General features: G+C 40.2%; 2 protein-coding genes across 4 annotated transcripts in view; both read right to left on the bottom strand.

The window, feature by feature from the left end:
• Positions 1-2604, bottom strand: part of LOC130168337 (POU class 2 homeobox associating-factor 2-like) — a 42100-nt gene extending 39496 nt beyond the window's left edge. Inside the window, exon 1 of the mRNA XM_056375108.1 lies at positions 2387-2604. The gene's annotated coding sequence lies outside the window, so the exon portion shown is untranslated. The remainder of the gene's footprint in view (positions 1-2386) is intronic.
• A 941-nt stretch (positions 2605-3545) lies between these two features.
• Positions 3546-19306, bottom strand: zbtb44 (zinc finger and BTB domain containing 44). 3 transcript variants are annotated; one of them, XM_056374279.1, is made up of 6 exons: positions 18750-19306; positions 13816-14919; positions 13408-13492; positions 12993-13144; positions 10515-10815; positions 3546-7763 (listed from the first exon to the last, which is right to left on the bottom strand). In XM_056374279.1, exons 1-6 carry the CDS (start codon positions 18811-18813, stop codon positions 7349-7351), a joined length of 2121 nt encoding a protein of 706 aa, XP_056230254.1. In that variant the 5' UTR covers positions 18814-19306; the 3' UTR covers positions 3546-7348. The 3 variants fall into 3 exon arrangements, with proteins under 3 accessions (XP_056230254.1, XP_056230255.1, XP_056230256.1); XM_056374280.1 differs by having other exon boundaries at positions 18994-19306; XM_056374281.1 differs by having other exon boundaries at positions 7601-7763; positions 10732-10815.
• Positions 19307-20171: the final 865 nt, after the last annotated feature.

The following is a 20171-nucleotide window of genomic DNA, read 5'->3' as shown; positions in this document are numbered from 1 at the left end:
CCAACAGCAACAAAGCTCTGGCTCTGTATGATGGAATAGATTAGCTTCAGCTTCAATAGCACCAATCTCTGTGTCTTCTTCATCACAGATTTCCAGGAATATTAAAAAAAAAAAAAAAAAAGTTGTTTACGAAACAGATATAAACCAGATTTATGCCACATGTTAATGATGCTTCCGTCAAATAAATACTCCCTTCTTGTTTTTTATGAGATGAATGTGGCTTTAGAAAAGCGATAAATTCATAATGACTGGTTTATTTATTAATGATTCTACTGTGCGAGTTATTCCAGACAACTGTTGAAGCAATAACTGTTCATTTTTCCAAAACCAAAAACACTTATCAATGATGAAGTTAATCCAAAGAAATTCAAGACCAATTTATACTCTTTAGGAATTTTGTACGGTGGCCCTGAGAGCTCAGCGCACTGCAACTTAAGAAAACACAAATAAATGCAGAAAACATTTTAATTAATTTGACAACACGAGCTGAAAATACTCACAACACAACCAAATACACAAATGCACTGCAAGTAGCACGGACCACAACGACAACAAGTGTTTCCAGGGGACACTAAAAAGTGATGCGTTTGTGTTGCAACATACCAGTATTGTGATGTTCTAAAAATACAGATACATTAAAGTGAATTAAATATGCTGAAGGTGAGGTTAAGGTTCGGCTTATAACACTTGTTTATGTTCAGGGAAAGATAATGGTGCCGGTAAGAAAAACACGTTATTAATTACTGCCAATGTCGTGTCCCCGGACCATCAGGGTAATCTTGTCTGGTTTGCTGTTGTAAAACAGGAAAATGGAGGTTTCATGACAGTAAAAGGCTGAAAGTTGTGATCCGCCATGTTCAGCACAACTAGCACAGTCGAAAGCTCTAACAGAAGCTTGCAAAGTAGCCAGAAACCAAGTTGCTAATGTGTAGACTGACTCTGCATATGCTCATTGCGGTTGCCATCTATTTAGAGCAGTCTGGGAACAAAGAGGGTTTACGAAAACAGACGGGACTCCAATTCAACATTTATAACAAACTACTCTGCAACGATGCAACCTACAAAACTTTCCATAATCAAATGCCAAGCACATAGGAAGGGAAATGATGACATCACAGGAGGAAATAATGCAGCAAAAAGAGTAACCAAAAGCCAAATGGCTATTTTAGCACCACTAGTCTGACTAGAGCCAGTGCAGACCACACGGTGCAGAATCATCCAATAAGGACATAATCCCTGTGAAATACTGAACTGGGCCACCACATTGCCGCCCCCATTTTCAAACCACTCTAAAAAAGTATGTATTCATGTATGTTTTTTTCCAATATGGTCGATAGTGCATCTTCCTAACCTGTTCTGAGTATATTTCAGGTTTAAAGCTGTTTCATTAATCCTATAAACCCTCACTAAATGCTGTAGCTTCAGCATTTTTAGCCACACGTGTAAGGGCCACAGACAAAGTGGAATTTAAGTTTTAAGTATTGAAACAATCTTTTTCTTTTTTTTTAAATATACAAATATATTGAATTATGTAACATCTCTATTTCTAAATACCACACAAGGATCTATGTTTACAGACACAGCAAGGGTGGGTTTTTCTTTTTGTTATAAATTAGAGAAAAACACAGTTAGCTTTGGCGGCAGCAGTCATCAAATCAGAGAAAGAGAGAACTCAGGTTTCATCAACAAAAATCAAAGGAAGAAGAAACAGATGTAGTGCTCAGAGGCTGCTCACTGTGACAGCACATGATTAGCAGTAAAAACATTTTGTCCTGGCTGAGCCTTTGTTTTACTACAGAGACAGTGGTGCCACTAAAGGTAGCAGCTATGTTTACTGGACTCAGTCCATCTGTGGACTGCTGAGATTTTTATGCCTTATTGTGCAAATGACTGAAGATTAAACTTATTTTGAATTGAATAAGTAATGCCACATTATAGCAGCATAACCCCCTATTTCTGGGACAGAGTCTAAACTGAATTAACAGTCACTACCAACAGAAACACATGGCTGTTTATATGAGCTGTAGTTTAACTTGTATGTGAATAAAGCTGAGAAACAGAACCACAAGCCAACTGGGAAGCAGCTCCTGACAATACAGAGTGACCTGTTGGACCTTTCATACACAGGTGTGTGGCTTTCTAAACGAATGTCCATCACAGGTGACTCCAATCAACTTCTAGACACATCCAATTAAAGCATACAGGATGCACCTGACCAAAGTTTGGAATGACAGACAAAGTGTCTGAATACTAATTAAGAGATTTCAGTAATTCCTGTCAAGCTACACCTCCTTAGATCCGTTAATTTTACAGCAACCATGAGTACAAACATATAATGTACCAGCATCACATATCAGCAAGATGGCGACAGGTGTTAACTCCCTACCTTTTGAAAGTCGCGAAGTCCGTCTTTTTGTCCATTCCTCGATTGTTTGTACTCCTTAAATCCGAAAGGGTCCACACATCAAAAAATAAAATAAAAAGAGTTTTCCATAAAAGTATTCCAAATGGTGAAGTCCATTGAGTCTGTCGAGCGACAACTCCCATCACTTCCGTCCTTCCGGCCTCTTGGCTTTGGCTAGCTTGTGTTAGCTTCATCCATGGTTAGCTAACTGCCGACAAATTGGCGGTCTCCCTTCAAACTTCCGTTCGGGAACTTCCGGTAAAGACAGCGCGCGTACCTTAATGATAGACCCAATGACGAGCTTCTACTAGTCGTAGAATGCGCTGCTATTGGCTGCCGCCTCTGTCAATCATTCTAGCTCGAAGACAGGCATTTGCGCTGTCCAATGAATTAAAGGTAGGGGGGCTGGGCTCTTCTGAGCAAATGCTGATTGGCTGTAAAGCTGTAAAACTGTCCCACCTCACAGCTGAGGAAAATGGATGAGAAATACAAGTATCAACACTGTTTTTAATGATGTAAAAAGGTTTTTTAGGCATCAAAATGCTTCAGTATGTTTTTCAATGTTACAAATTAAAGAGTAAAAGCACAATTTGGTCATTTGGAGCCTTTTTCCACAAGTTTGAGGACTTCAATGACAAAGGGTAAAAAGTCAACAGCTCCCATAAGGCTCGGCCTGGAGGCTTTCACATTTCACACAGGTGTTTTTGACTAAATGTAGAAGGGATATAATGATTTTCATCGTTCTTGCATAAAGTATCTCCTAGTTATTTGTTATCAATTATGAATTTTATTAGGCGAAGACAAAAAAAATATTTTGAACCATATAGCTTGTTTTAGTCCCACATTTTCTGAAATAATATATTTCCAACTGTGTAAAACGGGCAGAGAGCTCTCAGGGCCCCGACAGCTCCAGGTCGACTGTGTGTCAACTGGTTTGTACTAGTTTACTGAGAATCTATGAGTATGTAATTACAAAAATCTAATTATAAATTCTCTTTGTTAATGATGTTATAAATAACCTTTGCTCTGTGATGTTGTAGAACATATTAGTAAAGTTGTGTATTACAAGGAATAAATGTGCTGAAATTAATTTTAAGTAAACTTAAAGATATTACAGTGACAAAAAACAACTTCAGACAAGTTTTAGACTTATTCTGACTTTTAGTTTTTTTATTTACATTTTATACTTTTACAAAAAACGACTCTTTTAATAACAACAGGACTCCAAAGCCAGAGCACTAGTAAAGATTCAGAACAACCATAAACCCTAAAATACAGAGTGGTCTTGTCAGTTTTTAAAAGCCAACTGTGGAATATGATCCAGTTAAAACACTCAACACCACAAACATCAGTTCTCCCTTATCACTGTGCAGGTTGTGTTACTATCTGGGATGTTTTTGTACAGTTTCTCCGAACTACAGTTTAAATACAGTATCAAAGACACAAAATACAACATCTGTCTCAAAGCAGGTTGTAATCAAGTAGCCTACAGTATAAAGAATACGCAACATAGTATGAGTGTATATACTGTATATTTATATATATATATATACATATACACACACTGCAGACAGTCACAAAGTGAAGACTACCAAGGCCCCCCATACTCCCAGACTATGCTGTTCTATTCACATTTAACAAGAATATCCAAAGATGCCATGAAACAGCACCCATACAAAAGTCACCAAAAATATATATGCCATTATGAAGAGCTACCATGTTTTTTTTTTTCTTATATTTTCCTACTTTTAAATAAAACCATAAGGACTGGAAAACGTATACAACATCAAGTGTACATTGAAAAGGCATGTCCTGTATATAATCGAGATATTTTTAAAACATTGCACATAAAAAGGGAAAAACGTACAGAAAAGAAGAAGGGCATGCTGAACAACAGATCGAAGCTATGCTGGATGAAGAGTCGTCAACAAATAAGGCCTTGACAGAACGCATCGCCACCTGGAGACATGCTCTCCACTTCACACAACGATATGAACATGCAGCTTCAGAAACAAACAGAAACTGAACAGAACCAGTCACTTGATATCAAAGCCTTGTTCCTTGTTTCACAGATCAAATGGGGTCCTTGCCTACCTTCAGTCACATTTGAATAAAACAAAATGGTACATTCTTTTTATATATATATATATATATATATGTATGTATGTATGTATATATATATAATTCATCATTCCAAAGACAAAATTAAAACTTTTAAAACACCACCTGTCCATTTATTGCACACCATTGGTTCACAAAAATATTTTGGGCACTTTGCGTTTCAACAAACAGCAGCATTTCATTATAAAAACGTTGTTTGAATACAGACACCGAACACAACAGATGAAAAAAAGCATGACGTACAAATGGAGAATAGAAAACTTTTTTTTTTTTTTTTTTTTGAATTTCGATATTGTGCAACTAGAGTTAATAGGTCCATTTACTAAGGCTAGCCTCTTAAATGCACAACATCATACAGTGTTTTCAGGGGCGAGACAGCGGGACCCCCTTTGCTAAATAGCATGGACCACTCAAAATGATTATCTGTATTTTATTATGTGCAGTTACTGATTGCCATGGCAAATCCCCAATGACATAGAGGACATTTGGTCCTGGAGGAAAAAAGCTTGATTTGTACCCAGACAAAAAGGGCAAATGGCACAACTTCTAAAAAGTGTCTGATAGGATGGCACAGGGGGGGGGGGGGGGGGGGGGGCTCTTATTAAGACAGCTCTCAGTGGATTTCAATGGTCAGGACACTGTAATATTGATGCCCTTATCACAGCAATATTCACCTTTGCATTTACAATCAACCCTGCGTGTGAGGGCTTACATCCTGCTGTGATAATCCCAAACGTGGGCCATAAGTACGATTCTGAGGGGGGGGGCAACAGAAAGATTTCACTGAACGAGAAACCCACTCACAGTCAGTAGCATTCAACTCATGGATCGTCACCATGGGCGTCATTATCTTCTCAAAAATACAGGCACAACAATGTCTAAGTACAAAATTACAACCATGTTGGCACGACACAGGAAACAGGAGCCGGAGGTTTGACCCAAAATCAGCATAAAATAAAACGTCGATGAAATTAGTAACAAACTGCCAAACTGTGTTATCGGCTCTTGCCTGACACAACATGTTTAAGTCATCATTTATAATGATTCCACTCACAGTATTTGCATTCACACCAACACGCTCCCATTGCTTCCAAAGCAATATTATCACATAAACACCCAACGTCCTTAAAATCTGTTCTGACTGAACACAGGCCATCACAGACAGCCACCATCATCTGTGTGTATCACTTCCTGCTTCCCTGGATGCAGGCGTACAGTAAATTTCAAAATTTTAGTCAGGGAAATTTTCACAAAGTAGCTTTAAAATTTGTGACAACTTCAGTAAAAAAAACAAAACAAGAGAGAGGATGCTGGTGGTCAGTCCACACTTTGGGGGTCAACGTAATATTCTTGGTGTTTCACCCACAAAGTCTCACGAGGATGAAACGTTGAAAAAGACAATCATGGTGTACCGAAATGAGACATCACTGTAACAGTCATGCAACATCTTAGAACATCAGCAGTGTACCTTGGTAAATCAGGACGACCAGAGGTTGAAAGCCATAATCAGATATCAATAACAAACTGGGTTTAAAACGCTGTTTGACATTAAGCAGGCCTAACTTCAGCTAGGATGAAATGCTACATTACCATATCTCATATCTTAGAGCCCATGTGGGACTTCAACACTGCAGCTGTGAGGAAACCTTGTAACTTCAAATTTTAAATTCTTATTCCTTTTTTTTTTTTTTTTTTTTTTTTACATATTTTGTCATTATTTGTTTGGATTTTTTTGTTTTTAAAAAGATGCATCAGTGCTGATCTGAGTTTTTCTAAACTCCTCGAGTTTAGCTTTGATGTAACAACAGTGTTCATCGAACGTGAAAAAAAAAAAAAAAAAAGGAAAGAAAATACTTGTCGTAGGTCAGAAAAATCATAAACCGCACAAACATCTAAAGGGAATACTCTGTCAATATAATTTCAAGTTTTAAACATTTAAAAATGAAATGTACTGTGTTCATATTGATAAAAAGAAATGCACGCACACACCTGACATGTCATATTTCACAACACCCAACTTACACAGCATTCAAATAGTAAAACTACAGTACAAGCTATTGCAATATAGATAATATAGACATTGAACAGTTTGCCTATAGCGACGGCACTGAAGGAATAACACAGTCTCTGCCCATACAAACTAGCATTATCACTACAAATGAAATACAAGTTTTTTTTTTCTTTAGCTCAGTTTGCAAAGACTTGATTTGTCGCCGTTGGCAAAGTCAAGACCTCTTCTTCCTCTACAGGTTACCTTGTTAAAATGGGAACTCAGGCACTTTCCAAAAATAGGACAAGGCTTGGATTTAACAGACCTCAAATTGGCTAAGACAGAAATGACTTTAGCTAGCGCTGCATTCACGTCATATGGGAAAAAAAACAAAACAACCTTCTGTAAAACTACTCTTAAAAAATACTGTTCACTTGCTTTCCCGGGTGATAAATACTATTTTGAAATTCAGGTCTGGGGATGAACTGAACCCAGATTTTATGATCTAGTGAAATCTCATGTCGCCAACAAGGAAACTGCTTCAGTCAAGTTCAAGAAATTATAATATAAACAAAGAAAATGATCATTTACTTTGCTGAATTTGGTTTGGTGTAAAACATGAAATCAAATAAGTGCATCTGAGTTGCAAGTGGAAAGCAACACTAAGGCAACTGAAGTCTTCAGGTAACTTCGATCATGGCGTCTTGATGGCTTCACACGACGAAGCTTCACCGTGTCCGAGTCGTCCCTTTAAGCCGTCATGGCGTCCCAACAGATGTTCCCATATGACATGGCTGCAAAATAAGACATGATGGGCAAGTAGAAGACTTGAATCATTCTATGGTAATGGAAACCAGCTCCTTGGCCTGGGCATGCTGCTGCTGCTGCTGCTGCTCTTCTTCAAACACCTCTGGGGAACTGCCCCCCACACTGTTGTCCATCTTGGTCTCCTCTGTCATGGCTGCCGTCTCGTCAGCGTCCATCTTGAGGGAGGCTGGGGCTTCCAGGGGATCCAGGGGCTCAGGTGAAAGGAAGCCGGAGGAACTCTCGCAATTCTGGGTAGAGGAGGAGACCTGGGAGATGACGGGCATCTGGACTGAGGAGGAGGACGAGGCGGCAGTGGTGGTGGAGGTGGAGGTGCTGACCGGGTAGACGGGGTGATGCTGGGACTCCTCCAGCTCATACTGGACTCCCAGCACCTCCTCCTCCTCCTGTACCTGGCTCAGGTAGTCGGGCACGAGGAAATCACTGCAAGGATGAAGAGAAGACGTTGAGTTCACTGTCCTGTTATTTGCTGCCTCAACACAAGTTTCTGAGGTAAACGACACATGAACGTCTGACGTCACATCAGGCAACAACAAAGTGACATTTAAAGTTTCCATCTTTAACTTTGGGAAATAACAAAATGCATTTATCAGATTCTGGTGTTGAGCTGAAACTGAGTTTGGACGTTTAGAACGTTTTCCCTAATCATGATAAATCTAAGTAACAGAGAAGGAGGCTTTACTGAAAATAAAATATATTTCTGGATTATCGTTAAAGATGAAATCATAAATCGATCCATCAATTCGTCAATCACCAGAAAATCTATCTGCAATGAATCTACTGCCAAGGATCTACATTCCTGATTTTATTTCTGCTCTAAATCTCCACTGTAGCTGCACTGAACATCTTTATGGCACGTCTACGGAGGCCCAGAGAGGACATGAATAATGACCATATTTTAATGTTTTCCTATGATTGACATAATAAGTTTGTTTTCTTGAGATCACAAGCTGATGTATTTTATTACAAAAGCAGTTTCTTATTTTGTGATGATATCTAAAGTTTCCCACTTTCCGTGCGTATAATTCACACAGAAATATCTCACAACGCTACAGTGCATCACAAACAACCTTTCGGTTGGTCTATAAGAGCGTTGGATTGTTTCTTGATATGAATGGAAGTAAGTCATTACCAAAATAATTTGAATCACCGACTGAATTTTGAAATTCAATAACATTTAAATACCACCGAAATATTAGAGTGTATCTTCAAGAATTTCACTCTGTGAAATCCTCAATAGTCGATTTCAGGTTGTGCAATTTCAATTTTCAATTTTCATTTATTTATAATTTAGGGTTCCAAAAATTTAGATTCACATGCCTAACATTCAAAAGCTGTATTCAAAATTGCTTAATTTTAATAAGCTCAACTCAGATCTATCCAGAAATTCAAGATGTAAAATTCAGATCGCAACCAATGAAAAGCAAATCCAGCTTGAAGGGAGCAACTTTTTGACTATTGAGGATTTCGGAAAGGGAAATTCAGACGACATTAATTCAGAAAAATTTAAAATTGTGGTGTTCAGTTGTTTATTATTATTATCATTATTATTATTATTATTATTATTTTGGCATTGATTTGCTTCTATATGTGTCCAATGTGTTGAACGCAGGTAAACCAGAAGACATGTCAATACAAATTAACGACATGAAAGTGGATTTATAGAAATTGTCAAGAGCGTTGCTTTTTAAATATTATTTTAACATAATCTAAGCGTGGCTGGGTTTTCATTACAGAGAACTACACTTGGACTCCTATAACAGAGGCTCTTTAAAATGTGTGAGCGCACGTGTGACCATGGATGTAACTACATTTATCATGCAGAGACCAACAGCGGGAACAGAGCTCATAATCCAGAATAAACAGTTATGGTGGAGTGTGACTCTGTGACACAGACAACAGCTGAATCTGGAAACCAGCAGCTGAGACAAAAACATACAGTGTAGTTAACATATCTTTTTATGTGAAGACTGAGGATGGGAGTTAAGAGACTGACTGGGTTGCCAGAGAATTTTCCATACTGTCATGATCTCAGACGTAGACCTTCTACTATAAAACTTTTGAGGAGTCAATGGCCCGTTTGAGTCCTGCTGACCTGTGAGGACTTGAGTTGATTAAGAAGTGGAAAAGTCTGGGAAGTAAAAACACACTTCGACTCCATAAAGACACTGTGTTCAGACTTTCACGAGGCTTTGTGGGCCGGGCTTCTGATAAAAACAAACAGCCCTCTCTATTTGGTGAAGGAAAATCCATTCATATAGAAACAAACAGAGATGACTAAATGATCAGAGTTGTGTTTTTACGGGACCAAAACATTTGAGAACACAAGTTTTAAACAACACTGAAGTTGTGTACGGTGCTTTGGCATTTGAATTCCCACTTCATCCTCACATCTCATGGAGTTTTGTCCATAAACAGCCAGAACGTGCTTCAGATATTTACCATCTCCTCTCAGTGATCAATGTTAAAAGGAATAGTTCAGCATTTTTGGGGAAATGTGTTTATTCCATTTCTTGGCGCCAGTTAGAGACGATTGATTCCACTCATGTCTGAACGGTAAATATGAAACAGGGGAAACAGCTCGTCTGGGTCTGTTCAGAGGAAACAAAACCCACCGACTATCACCTCTAAAGATCAGGAGTTAACACGTTACATCACGTTTGTTTCATCCAAAAACACAAGTGTAAAAACGCCAAATTCACAGAGGCGAAGAACAGACACACCCTGCAGAACAATGAACTGGCATTTTTACACTTCAGTTTTTGTGCGGATTAAACAAATGAGAAACATGTTAATTAGTGAGCTTTAAAAGAAGCAGGTAGACAGTTTGTTCTTGCTGTTATAATGCTGCTGCTGCATTTTTACTGCACAGATATGAGGGTGCTATCAATCCTCCCACTCCACGGAAGAAAATGAAGGAGCACGTTTCCCAAATTTCATGTGTAAATATCCCTTTAAGTGAGTGAAATTCAAACTCCCCAGAAAATACAGCCAAATACTTCAGGTACACTTGATCTGAGCATTCAAATCACCTGCAGTCATCTCAAAAACAAACCTACACAAGGAAAAAACGATCAAATGAAGCTCAGGTATGAGAATCTAAACCGTAGTTTATTTTCTGATCCAGGTGAGATCTGAGTAAATGATGGGGGTCAGCGCCCCCGGACTTCTCACCTGCTCTGGAAGTAGTTTGCTAGTTCGGATGCCTCATGGTTCAGACTCCTCAGGTGTACAATTAAATTGCCAGAGTTGGTGAACATGGCGCCGCACGTTTTGCACTCGTAAATCCGCGGCTTGCGGATTATGTGTCGGGAGACCCTCATGTGGTGCTTATATTCACCGAAGGACGTGAATGTGGCGCTACAAATCTGGCACCGGAAACAGCGTTTACCTTCGTGCTTCAGCCGATGCATCTTTAGGGAGTAGGCCCGTGTGAACTTTTTCCCACAGCGGTCACACTGGAAAGGCTTAATGCCTGAGGGAGGAGGAGAAAACCAAAGCTTAGCCCATCTGTACATTAGCATCACTCAAGTGTTACAATCCAAGTGTGCATGAGGTGAGGTGGGGAGGGAGCCTCAACTGTTTTCCTAATCAGCGTTTCCCAGAATGCCCGGAACAAAAAGTTTCATCCATTCATCACTAAGTTATATACAAGGTGTTGGAAAGTAAAGATGCCCAGTGTCATTTCACCTTTTATTTAGACCTCTGTTGGCTGACGTGCTACTGTTAGCAGATCCACTGATAATAACAACTCTCTATGTGAATTCCAGTTCGTGTTTAAATCCAGCATTAAAAGTTTAATGAATCTCTTTTATCTCAAATTTAACTTTCCACTTCTACAGAAAAGCAACAAAACAATTAGGTGGTAATTTAGCTAAATGACAAATATGTAACTCAGCCCCTTAAATATTCTTTTAAAACGTTAATTTGATAAGAAATATTAAGTCCCACAAACTCTCTGCCAAAACAGATTCAGTGAGACACATTCCAGCCTCATTTCAGGTCAGAATACAGGTTTACATATTTCTGAGGCTTTCCCTGGTGTTGCATCAGCTAATCGCTGAGCGCTTCAGACTGACTCATGCTTCACTTTGTTTATACATTTAAATCTGGTCTTCCCCTAAAAGAACGTCCTCTGAGCCGAGCAGAGGAGAGACGTCAAAATGATTCAACCCTCGTCTGTAAAACAAGCTGCTTTTATTATGAATGAGTTGAATGGTACAGAATTAATTTCACTGCCTTTTAAAAAGGAAACACCCACTTTAAAACATCCATTCAAACATATTTACACTTTTCCCACAGTTTATTGTGTTGTAGCTGATAGTCACTCATCTACCCTTATATCCACAGACCTTTATTGTCTGGTCTTAGGAGCCGGTTTCTCCACTCACAGACCTGTGCTCCAGCTCTATCTTGACAGGTTTGCGCAGAGTTCAGCAGATTTCATGGCTCATGTTTTTCTGATGTGCACTTCAAACTGTCTGACCTTTTATAAACAGGTCTGACTCTCACTAAGTCGTAGAAAATGATTTAAAACTTCCACAGACAGACTCCAGCTAAAGGCTGAAGACGTCTCAGAGGTGATTCCACTGAGACAAAAGTCACCAAATTCTTCATTTGGGTTGTTTCGTATGTGAAATATAATTCCAGCTGATTACACATGATTTATACACGGTGTTATTAACATTTCAAGTATCTTCCTTTGCAGGTCAGTTGATACTATTCGAAGATAAATCAACAATGGACAACTTGTTATTTTGTTGTCAACAACAGGCCGAAATTCTTTTTCTTTTTGGCCTTTAGACGTAGAGGTTTTAGAGCTCGTGTAACTGCACTTTTCACAGGTCGTAAAAACACTGACATGTTTATCTTTCTCCACAGGAATAACAACACACCAACGACAAACACAACGGCCCACAAACACAGCTACAACAGCTAAACTTTTCTGACCTGAGCAGCTTTTTATTTTGTACTTTTTCTATTTCAGGCTGCAAATTCCACTTTTTTACAATCTCACTTAATAACATCTGATGTAACTAAACATTCAAGATGCAAGATTAAATCCAACAGTTTTGTCATGTGGGTAAAGATTGCCAACGTGGTAATTTGTACAATTTCTACATGATCTAAAAATAAGCGAGGACAGAACATCCAAAACATCTTACAACAGGCAGCGTTTCAAAACTTTCCTCGCAATGTCCTAATATGTAAGATACACCGACTATAAATGCTTACACCCTTTTCACTGCCCCCCCCCCTTTTTTTTTTACTGGCTCACAGTCGATGTTATTTGGATATAATAAAAACATAAAAAGCAAAAACCTTTTACTATTTTTTACTGTGATGCACCTTGAGGTGAGACGCCACTGATTTTAAACATAAAAGTGTGTTTACAGGTGTTGGACAGTGCTAAATGTGAAAAAGTTTTATAAAGCTTTCTGTGAAAGCTGCATCAAATCTGATAAACTGCCCCGAGTGATTATAAAGAGTCGATTGCAGAAAAAAAGAAATCTTAGGGTGTGGAGTTTCCAGAGAAGTGAGCTCACCAGACAACCAACAGTATCTGTTCAACACTGTTTCTGTTGATCAGTGTCAAAAACATCGACTCGGAATGAATCTTTTCAAAGTTTCTTTTCCCCCCGTTTCACCTACCGGAGTGTATGAGCATGTGCTGCTTCAGATTTTGAATGCGTGTGAATCGGACTCCGCAGGTGGGACACTGAAAGGGCCGGTCAGGGCCGTTGGTGCCGGGTCGGGCTGAAGGGCTGATGTAGAGGTGGTACGGGTACTGAATACCCTCCAGCCTGAAACACAACCACACAGAGAATCAAATCGAATACTTTCTTTGTCTCTTCTCAAAAAATATCTTTTTATCGTGGTTCTGGTCATTTAAAGACACGAGCTGTGGGATGCTCTCACATATTAATGTGCATCATGTCTTCAACAAGACGTCTAAATTTATTACCTATCCAGGTGTGGCCCAGACACCCACTAATGATCTCTAGGTCTATATATTCTCTCGCTGCCTGTGACTCGCCTCGCTGCAAGTTGTAACAAAGCGTGATACCTTTCGTCATCTTCTGCATGTCCTCCAGCGTTAGAGGTGCTCTGCATTGACGGCAAGCCCTCAGACACTCCCTCATCCATCGACCCTGAGAGGACGAACAAACAGAAAATCATATGGTAGCTGTCTACTGAATTTCTGACAGCAGAAGAGTTAAAAAGTATACTGGAGGCGTTTGAAGACTAATCCGTTATTCAAGGGTTGATGCTGCTGACCACTTCCCTTTTTTTTTTTGCTGACACCAATACAAATAAAAATCCTGCTGGTGGGTGAAGCAGGTTGATTGTGTGTCTTACAAAGTGACGCTGTGTTAACTGGATCAGGACGCAGCCTCTATTATAACACTGGTAGATACAGTAACAGTGATGTGTCTTTAATACACCCATGAAGAAGTAATTCTTAACACCCCACCTATAGAAGAGGACTGTGGACTGATGAGGAGCTCCTCCTGGACCTGCTCACTCCCCGGCACCGTCTGCTGGTCACTCATCGAGCTCTGGGAGGCACTGACCGGTTGAGAGGACGCCTCCTGAACCTCCTCATCACTGAGACGCTCCACCTTCACCCTCACGTCTTCTTCTTCTGCCGGCACGGGCGACGACACCGCCTTGGAGCTCTCGCACGTCAGGAAGTCGCTGAGCCGCCGGCCCACCACCACCTCCGAGGTCGCCGGAGCGCCCTGCTCTAAACAGCGAGGGCTCTCCGGGAGCTTCGATTTGTCCGAGTGGAACCTCCGGTCGATGCCGAACGGGAACGTCCATGGGAAGGCCAGGGAGGACTCCACGGGCTGGGCTGTGCTGTCTGAGAATGAGGGGGAGGGGTTGGGGATCTGAGGGGAGGTGGTGACGATCTGTGTAGTGCATTTGAGCGGACTCTCAGGTGACGCCATTGTTACAAAGCTCTTGCGTTTCCGTCGGGACTCGCGGCAGATAGGAACGTTTCTCTCCATCACGCTGCAGTCCGACGACACCGGCGACACGCTGCCGTCCAGAGGCGTCAGGGCGCAGTTAGACGAGGCGCTCTCTTGTGCTGTTTCGTGCGGTTTGTCTGCCGTCATGTTGTTGTTGTTGTTGTTGTTGCCCGGGCTCCACAGAATACTTGACTTCATGAACTCGGAACACGTGCTCGCCACAGCAAACATCTGCATGTAGCTTGCAGCCGCCAGGACGTCGATGATGTTCTCCGTGCTGATGGAGAGGGTCGACGTGTAGGCGTACTCCAACAGAGGCGCGAAGCCGCTAACAGTCACATGATGGAGGTCCAACACAAACTTGTCCTCCTCCTCCGGCCGGCCCACCAGTTTGGAGCGGAAGAATTCACTGCAGCAGGCGAGCACCACTTTGTGAGCCAAGAAGAGCTTGTCTTGGACGCGGATGGTGACATCACACAAGTGACCCTCGTTGCGTAAAGCGTTGAGCTTCTCCAGCATCTCCTGGCTGTGGGAGGTCGAGCTGTGGGTGAAGGTCTTGACCCCCATGTTGGAGTCAGGTCCTGACTCTGTACAGGAAATGCGTCCTGCAGGGAGAGGTGAAAAAAAAAACCGACTTCAGTTTGTAAAAGTATTTCAGGAGTCAAAGATCTATTTCTGGTGGGAAAAGTGTCATCGTTAGTGTATATAACAATACCTATGTGTCCAATGATTACCTAACTAACACTTCATCAGAAATCACCAAGTTCAGAGAGAAAACTCAGATGTCACACGACACAAAACACCAGATCCACAGTAAATAAAGTGTGAAAAAAGTCAGTTTCACTGTGGAAGGCAGTGGGTGTAGGTAAGGGAGAAATACTACGGTGCTCTCTGAGCTCTGAGGGGAAGGAAAGGTGGGGGCATGGGGGACAAAATGCCAAGTTATGTAACAACAATCAAAGCAGATGCGCAGCGATGCGAGCCAGACCCATGTGGAGGCCAGTGCACTACAGGATGCTCAGCAGCTGTCTGTGAGACATGTGGATTCTTTGAGGCATGAGATTTTCCATCAAACAAAAGCTCAAGTGAAGGGGCTCTCGCAGGGAGAGCGCACTCCCCTTCTCTCTCTCACACACACACACACACACACACACACACACACACACAAACACACACAGACACACACACACCAAAGGAAAATACTCTTGGGCTATGTTGGCCCAGTGAAGGCAAAGTGAATTATAGACCTGGGCTTCGGTGGTGCAACAAGAGAGTTCCTAGTCTGAACCAGCAAACAGCGCTAATAGAAAAGAGTCCACCAAGGGGTTTTCATACGGCCACACTGTCTCCTGAAGGAGAATTATTCGTCTACATTATCTCTATCAACTTCTTCCTGATGTAAGAGTAGATGAACTTGACAAAGAGGTGATGTTTAAAAATCAAATGTCACAATGATTTCAATAAAACTTTGACCTCTGATACAAATTACATCTTTAAGAGAAGATTCGACAATTCTTCAGTGAAGAAAAAAGTAAAACCAAAAACATTTTACTTTATCTAATGATCTAAATTAATGTCTTATAACTTGTTGATAAGTCCTTGGTCAAATTAAAGACCATTTTACATCTTAAAGGTCATGCAGTGCATCAAATACACCTGTATGATTACATTTATCTCCTACGTGCCTCACTGCAAAGCTTCAACAATAGATTCAATGGACAGAAAATCCTGACAGTGACTATTTCATGATATTTTCATCGATAAATATAAAACCTTTTCTTGGCTGAAGCTTCACAAATGTGAGGATTTGTTGGCTCTTTCACTTTCACTTCACTGTGCACTGAGCATTTTGCTTTGTCAGACAAAATAAGCCATTTGAAGACACAACTGGGACATTTTATACGCTCATAGATCAACTGATAGATCAACAGTTATGTAACTAAAAATCAGCAACGCTAAAAAATAAAATAAAAAATTTGCCACAAAAATATTTATGATTGTGATAGAGCAGGAGCCTGAACCACGGAGCAGGATTTATTGTGTTATCCAGCTGTCTTTGGGCTTATCTCTGGTTATCTGGTATCACGTAGCTGGCTCACTTTTAACCGAGGCAGATCGCCATGGTAACCTACGCTGCTGTAGGGAACTTCAGAGAATCAGAACCTGTCAACAGCCCAATTAATGACCGATCAGATCCCCAGACAAACGGGAGTAATAATTCCTATGGTATCCCAACAGGGACAAAAGAGTTTACAAATAATATTAATAAAAGGCAATAGTTATTTTATATAAATAAATTCACTCTGGTTTTAGTTTATCTCACTAAATGAATTCATAAAGACGATTATTGAATTATTGAATTTTCACTGCACAAAGATTCTTTCATTCCCGATAGTTTTCCTTTATAATATGTCCTGAGTTTTACGCTGATATTTGGAAATAATTTGTGTTTCTACAGTGTATTCTAGTTTTCAGGGCTGGATATCTTCACTGATCTTCCCATTGTTCAACAGGTGAACTACACTGTTGCTTGCTTGAATATAAAACTGTGTAAAGTGCACAAATTTCCCGGTTATAAAACTGTGGAACAAGAATTTATTTTCCTTGGCAAATGCAAAACAACTAAAACATGATACGTTTAGACTAGTTCAGTGAAAAACAGCTGAGCAAGAATATAAAAAAAGACCTGCACCACTTACAAGGGCGTCATCGTTATGCACATTTTCAAAAATAAACGCTACAGCTGCGCGTGGACTGTCAGCAGATGCTTAAACCAAGTACACCACATTCACTTTAATGGTCGCTTTGAGAACAGACAGGTCAGGAACTGAAAGTCTGCTCACTAATTCATCTCCACTGTTTGTATTGAAGAGACGTCAGCCAGACATCTGCACACAGCTGGCTAGCTTAGCGTTATCTACCGGGCAGGGACAGATTGAATAAAGTAGAATCCCACAGCTTCATGAGCAGTCTTTTTTCAGTCTGTCACTCTCGTAGATTTGATCTCTAGAGTCGCTTTAAGATCGTCAGCTGACCTGCAGCGGATCGGCAAAGACGGTAACTATTTACATCACAGCAGTGTCAGGTTGGAGGATACGCATCCTCAGGGCCTGTACCACAAAGCGAGTTCATATTGGTCTGGCTCTCTTTGGGTCACCTGGCTTCACTAAGCCTGGATCACCTGTATCATGAAGCTAGTTATCAACTGGCTCAGTTAACTCCAGGTTTACCTATCTAGTTACAAGTGCATTCATGCAACACTAGAAATAATTTCAAATTATCAAAGTAAGGTTAAGGCTATTTCATTTAGTTAAGTGAATTCTTATATAATATATATTTAATATAGTGTGAGTATTTTTTGTCTGGTAATAAACAAACTTTTATGAATATGTGATGCACATAAATCGCAATATTTAAGTGTGTGGAATATTTTTCAAAAAAAAAATACAAGAAGGCAAAGTTTTTATTTCCAATTATTATCACAACGTCTCCTTGTGTTATTAAGAGCTTCAGTTGTAGAATATGAATGTAAAATCATGTTTATTGTAAGAATTATGACAGGAGTGGAAGAATCTTTGTGCAATTAAAATGCTGCTATAACTGTCATTTTGTATTTTGCTTGTTAGAAGTTTTTATTGTTTAATACTTTTTTGTAAACATCTTTGTCAGGATCCTGTGGGAATGTTAAATCAGGTTTTCCAGTGATCTGATTGGTCAACAGTCGGGCTATTGACAGGTGTTAATCTGATTGACTGAAGTTAACCTGCTCCATCACAGGTCACCATGGTGATCTCCTCCGTTGAAGCCCGAGTTAAGCCCAAACACATCTGGATAACCCACTTATCTCGCTCCGTGGTGCAGGCCTGTGTTACTTTCACTCTGTTTACATCACATATGAGAAAGTGACCACAGACACTTGACAGGAAGAGACTGCAGAGAGCTGACAGAAAACAAGAAAGCGTGTGTGTATGTAAGGAAGAGGGGGGAAAGTATCTGCTAAACAAATATGTTTCCTACAATCACAGTTTAGCACTAGCTAACAGTGTCAAGTTAATAGGTCAAGTCAGCCAGGAGATGAAAAGCACATCCGATTTCAACTGTCAAAATAAAAGACAGATGAATCCTGCAACATCTTTTATCTCAATATTACATTTAAATCATTTTCTTTTTTTAATCAGATACTTTTATTACCTACACATATTAAGATGTAGTTACAATTTCTGTAGTATAAATTAAAATAAGAAAATAAAACCCATTATTTATTCTCATCACCTGATTAGACCCGTACGTTATCTTAAAAACAGCTCTATTCTTATCCTGTATTGTGTTCAGCATTTTTCCATTCCGGTTCATTTGTACATAAATACAACATTACAATACACAATTCAAAAGAAAAGTTTTATGACCAAGTGGCAGAAATAAATCTTTTTTTTACCCCATTTATTTTGAAGCCGGTTCAGCCACATTCCGGGTTTGACCGTGGATAACCCCGCACACATCGACGCAGCTGCTGCACATTAGCTAACCGCCGTTAGCTATCAAGCTAGCGCTAGCCAACGCAACACGGTGCTAATAGTCGCTCTGTTTGCTCTTATCGATGCTTAGACGACAAAGCAGCCCGATACGAGCGTACAACGTGGGGTTACCGTAATCACACAGACTGTATGAAGGGAATTTACCTTCTGAGTTGAGGCCTGAGGTAACGGCTGGGCCTCGGGATGCGAACAGCTCAGCTGACAAAAAGCAGCGATAGTCGGAGACAGCGGTTCGCCCTGCTGCTCCCCTCCGCTCACTCACATTCCTTGTGTTTCTCGGGCAGTTGTCCGCCTGCCATCCGCCAAACCTCACAGTTTAAACAACGCTCGCACGAATTCACATCACACCGCGCGGGCATTTAAAGTTTTCGAGGTGCTGTGTTTTAATTCCTTTGTGCTCCCCGCTGTTCTTTCTGCGCTGTATTTGTATCCCCACAATGCAACGCGCACCCCTCCACTGTACTGTACTGTAAGAAACAGGAAGTGTCACATTTAGCGACATGTACAACACAACTCACATGCTGCTCAGGAATTCCCACAGTTTATATTAATTCACATGCACCAATATGACTTTCTATAGACATGTTAATCTAATCAGAACTGCAGATCTGTTATATGTGCTGTCCATACATTTTTCCCTCATATTATCATTTACTTATATTTTCAAATGGATTCTGAATTTAATATACATTTTTTTCAACTTACTCAACTCTTTGACACCTGAATAAAAGGCCATGAGACTTCATGAGTCTGGGAACCCCCAGGGATCCTTGAGGGGGTTCCTAGGGATTCCCAGCAAAAAGGGGAATTGATTATTTTCACTATAATTCTGTCCCTAATTAACATAATGAAAGAATGCATGAGTATTTTGGTTCATGGGTTTCAAACACTTTCTGTGATAAAACATCTAAAAGCAAAAATCTTATCAAACTGGGGTCTGTAGTCTCATTTGTGTCAGTTTTAGTCGCCTCAAAAGTTCGAGAACCAGTGCTCTAGGTAAGACGTTTGCTGCCGCCCCTGTAGGGTCAGATTTCGCCATAGAATATTAAAGAAAATAATAATAATTTTAGAATAATTATTATTACTTTAACTTTATTCAACTTCTGTTCTGTGTCATGTCGCCATCATCTGTCAGTTAATATCTGTTTTTAATATGAGCCTTTCACATATACCATTACACAACATTCAGAGCACATAACAGTATGTATGATGACTCAGCAGGTCGTTCCCTTCAGTGCTTTAATGGAGCCCATTGAATTTGACAGCTGTCAGTTCAGGCACAAACATCTGGAGTTATCACTGATAGGCTACCTTCATCAAAA

The sequence above is a fragment of the Seriola aureovittata genome, chromosome 4 (assembly GCF_021018895.1).
Source record: "Seriola aureovittata isolate HTS-2021-v1 ecotype China chromosome 4, ASM2101889v1, whole genome shotgun sequence".
NCBI classification, from domain to species: domain Eukaryota; kingdom Metazoa; phylum Chordata; class Actinopteri; order Carangiformes; family Carangidae; genus Seriola; species Seriola aureovittata.
This window is presented reverse-complemented; position numbering and strand designations above follow the sequence as displayed.

Excerpts from the sequence above, each read along its gene's own strand:
- zbtb44 (XM_056374279.1), bottom strand. The coding sequence starts at position 18,813 with ATGTGTGCGGGGTTATCCACGGTCAAACCCGGAATGTGGCTGAACCGG. Across the intron at positions 10,816-12,992 it reads GCACATGCTCATACACTCCG|GCATTAAGCCTTTCCAGTGT; the intron begins GTAGGTGAAACG and ends CTCCTCCCTCAG. Across the intron at positions 7,764-10,514 it reads GCAAACTACTTCCAGAGCAG|TGATTTCCTCGTGCCCGACT; the intron begins GTGAGAAGTCCG and ends TCATCCTTGCAG.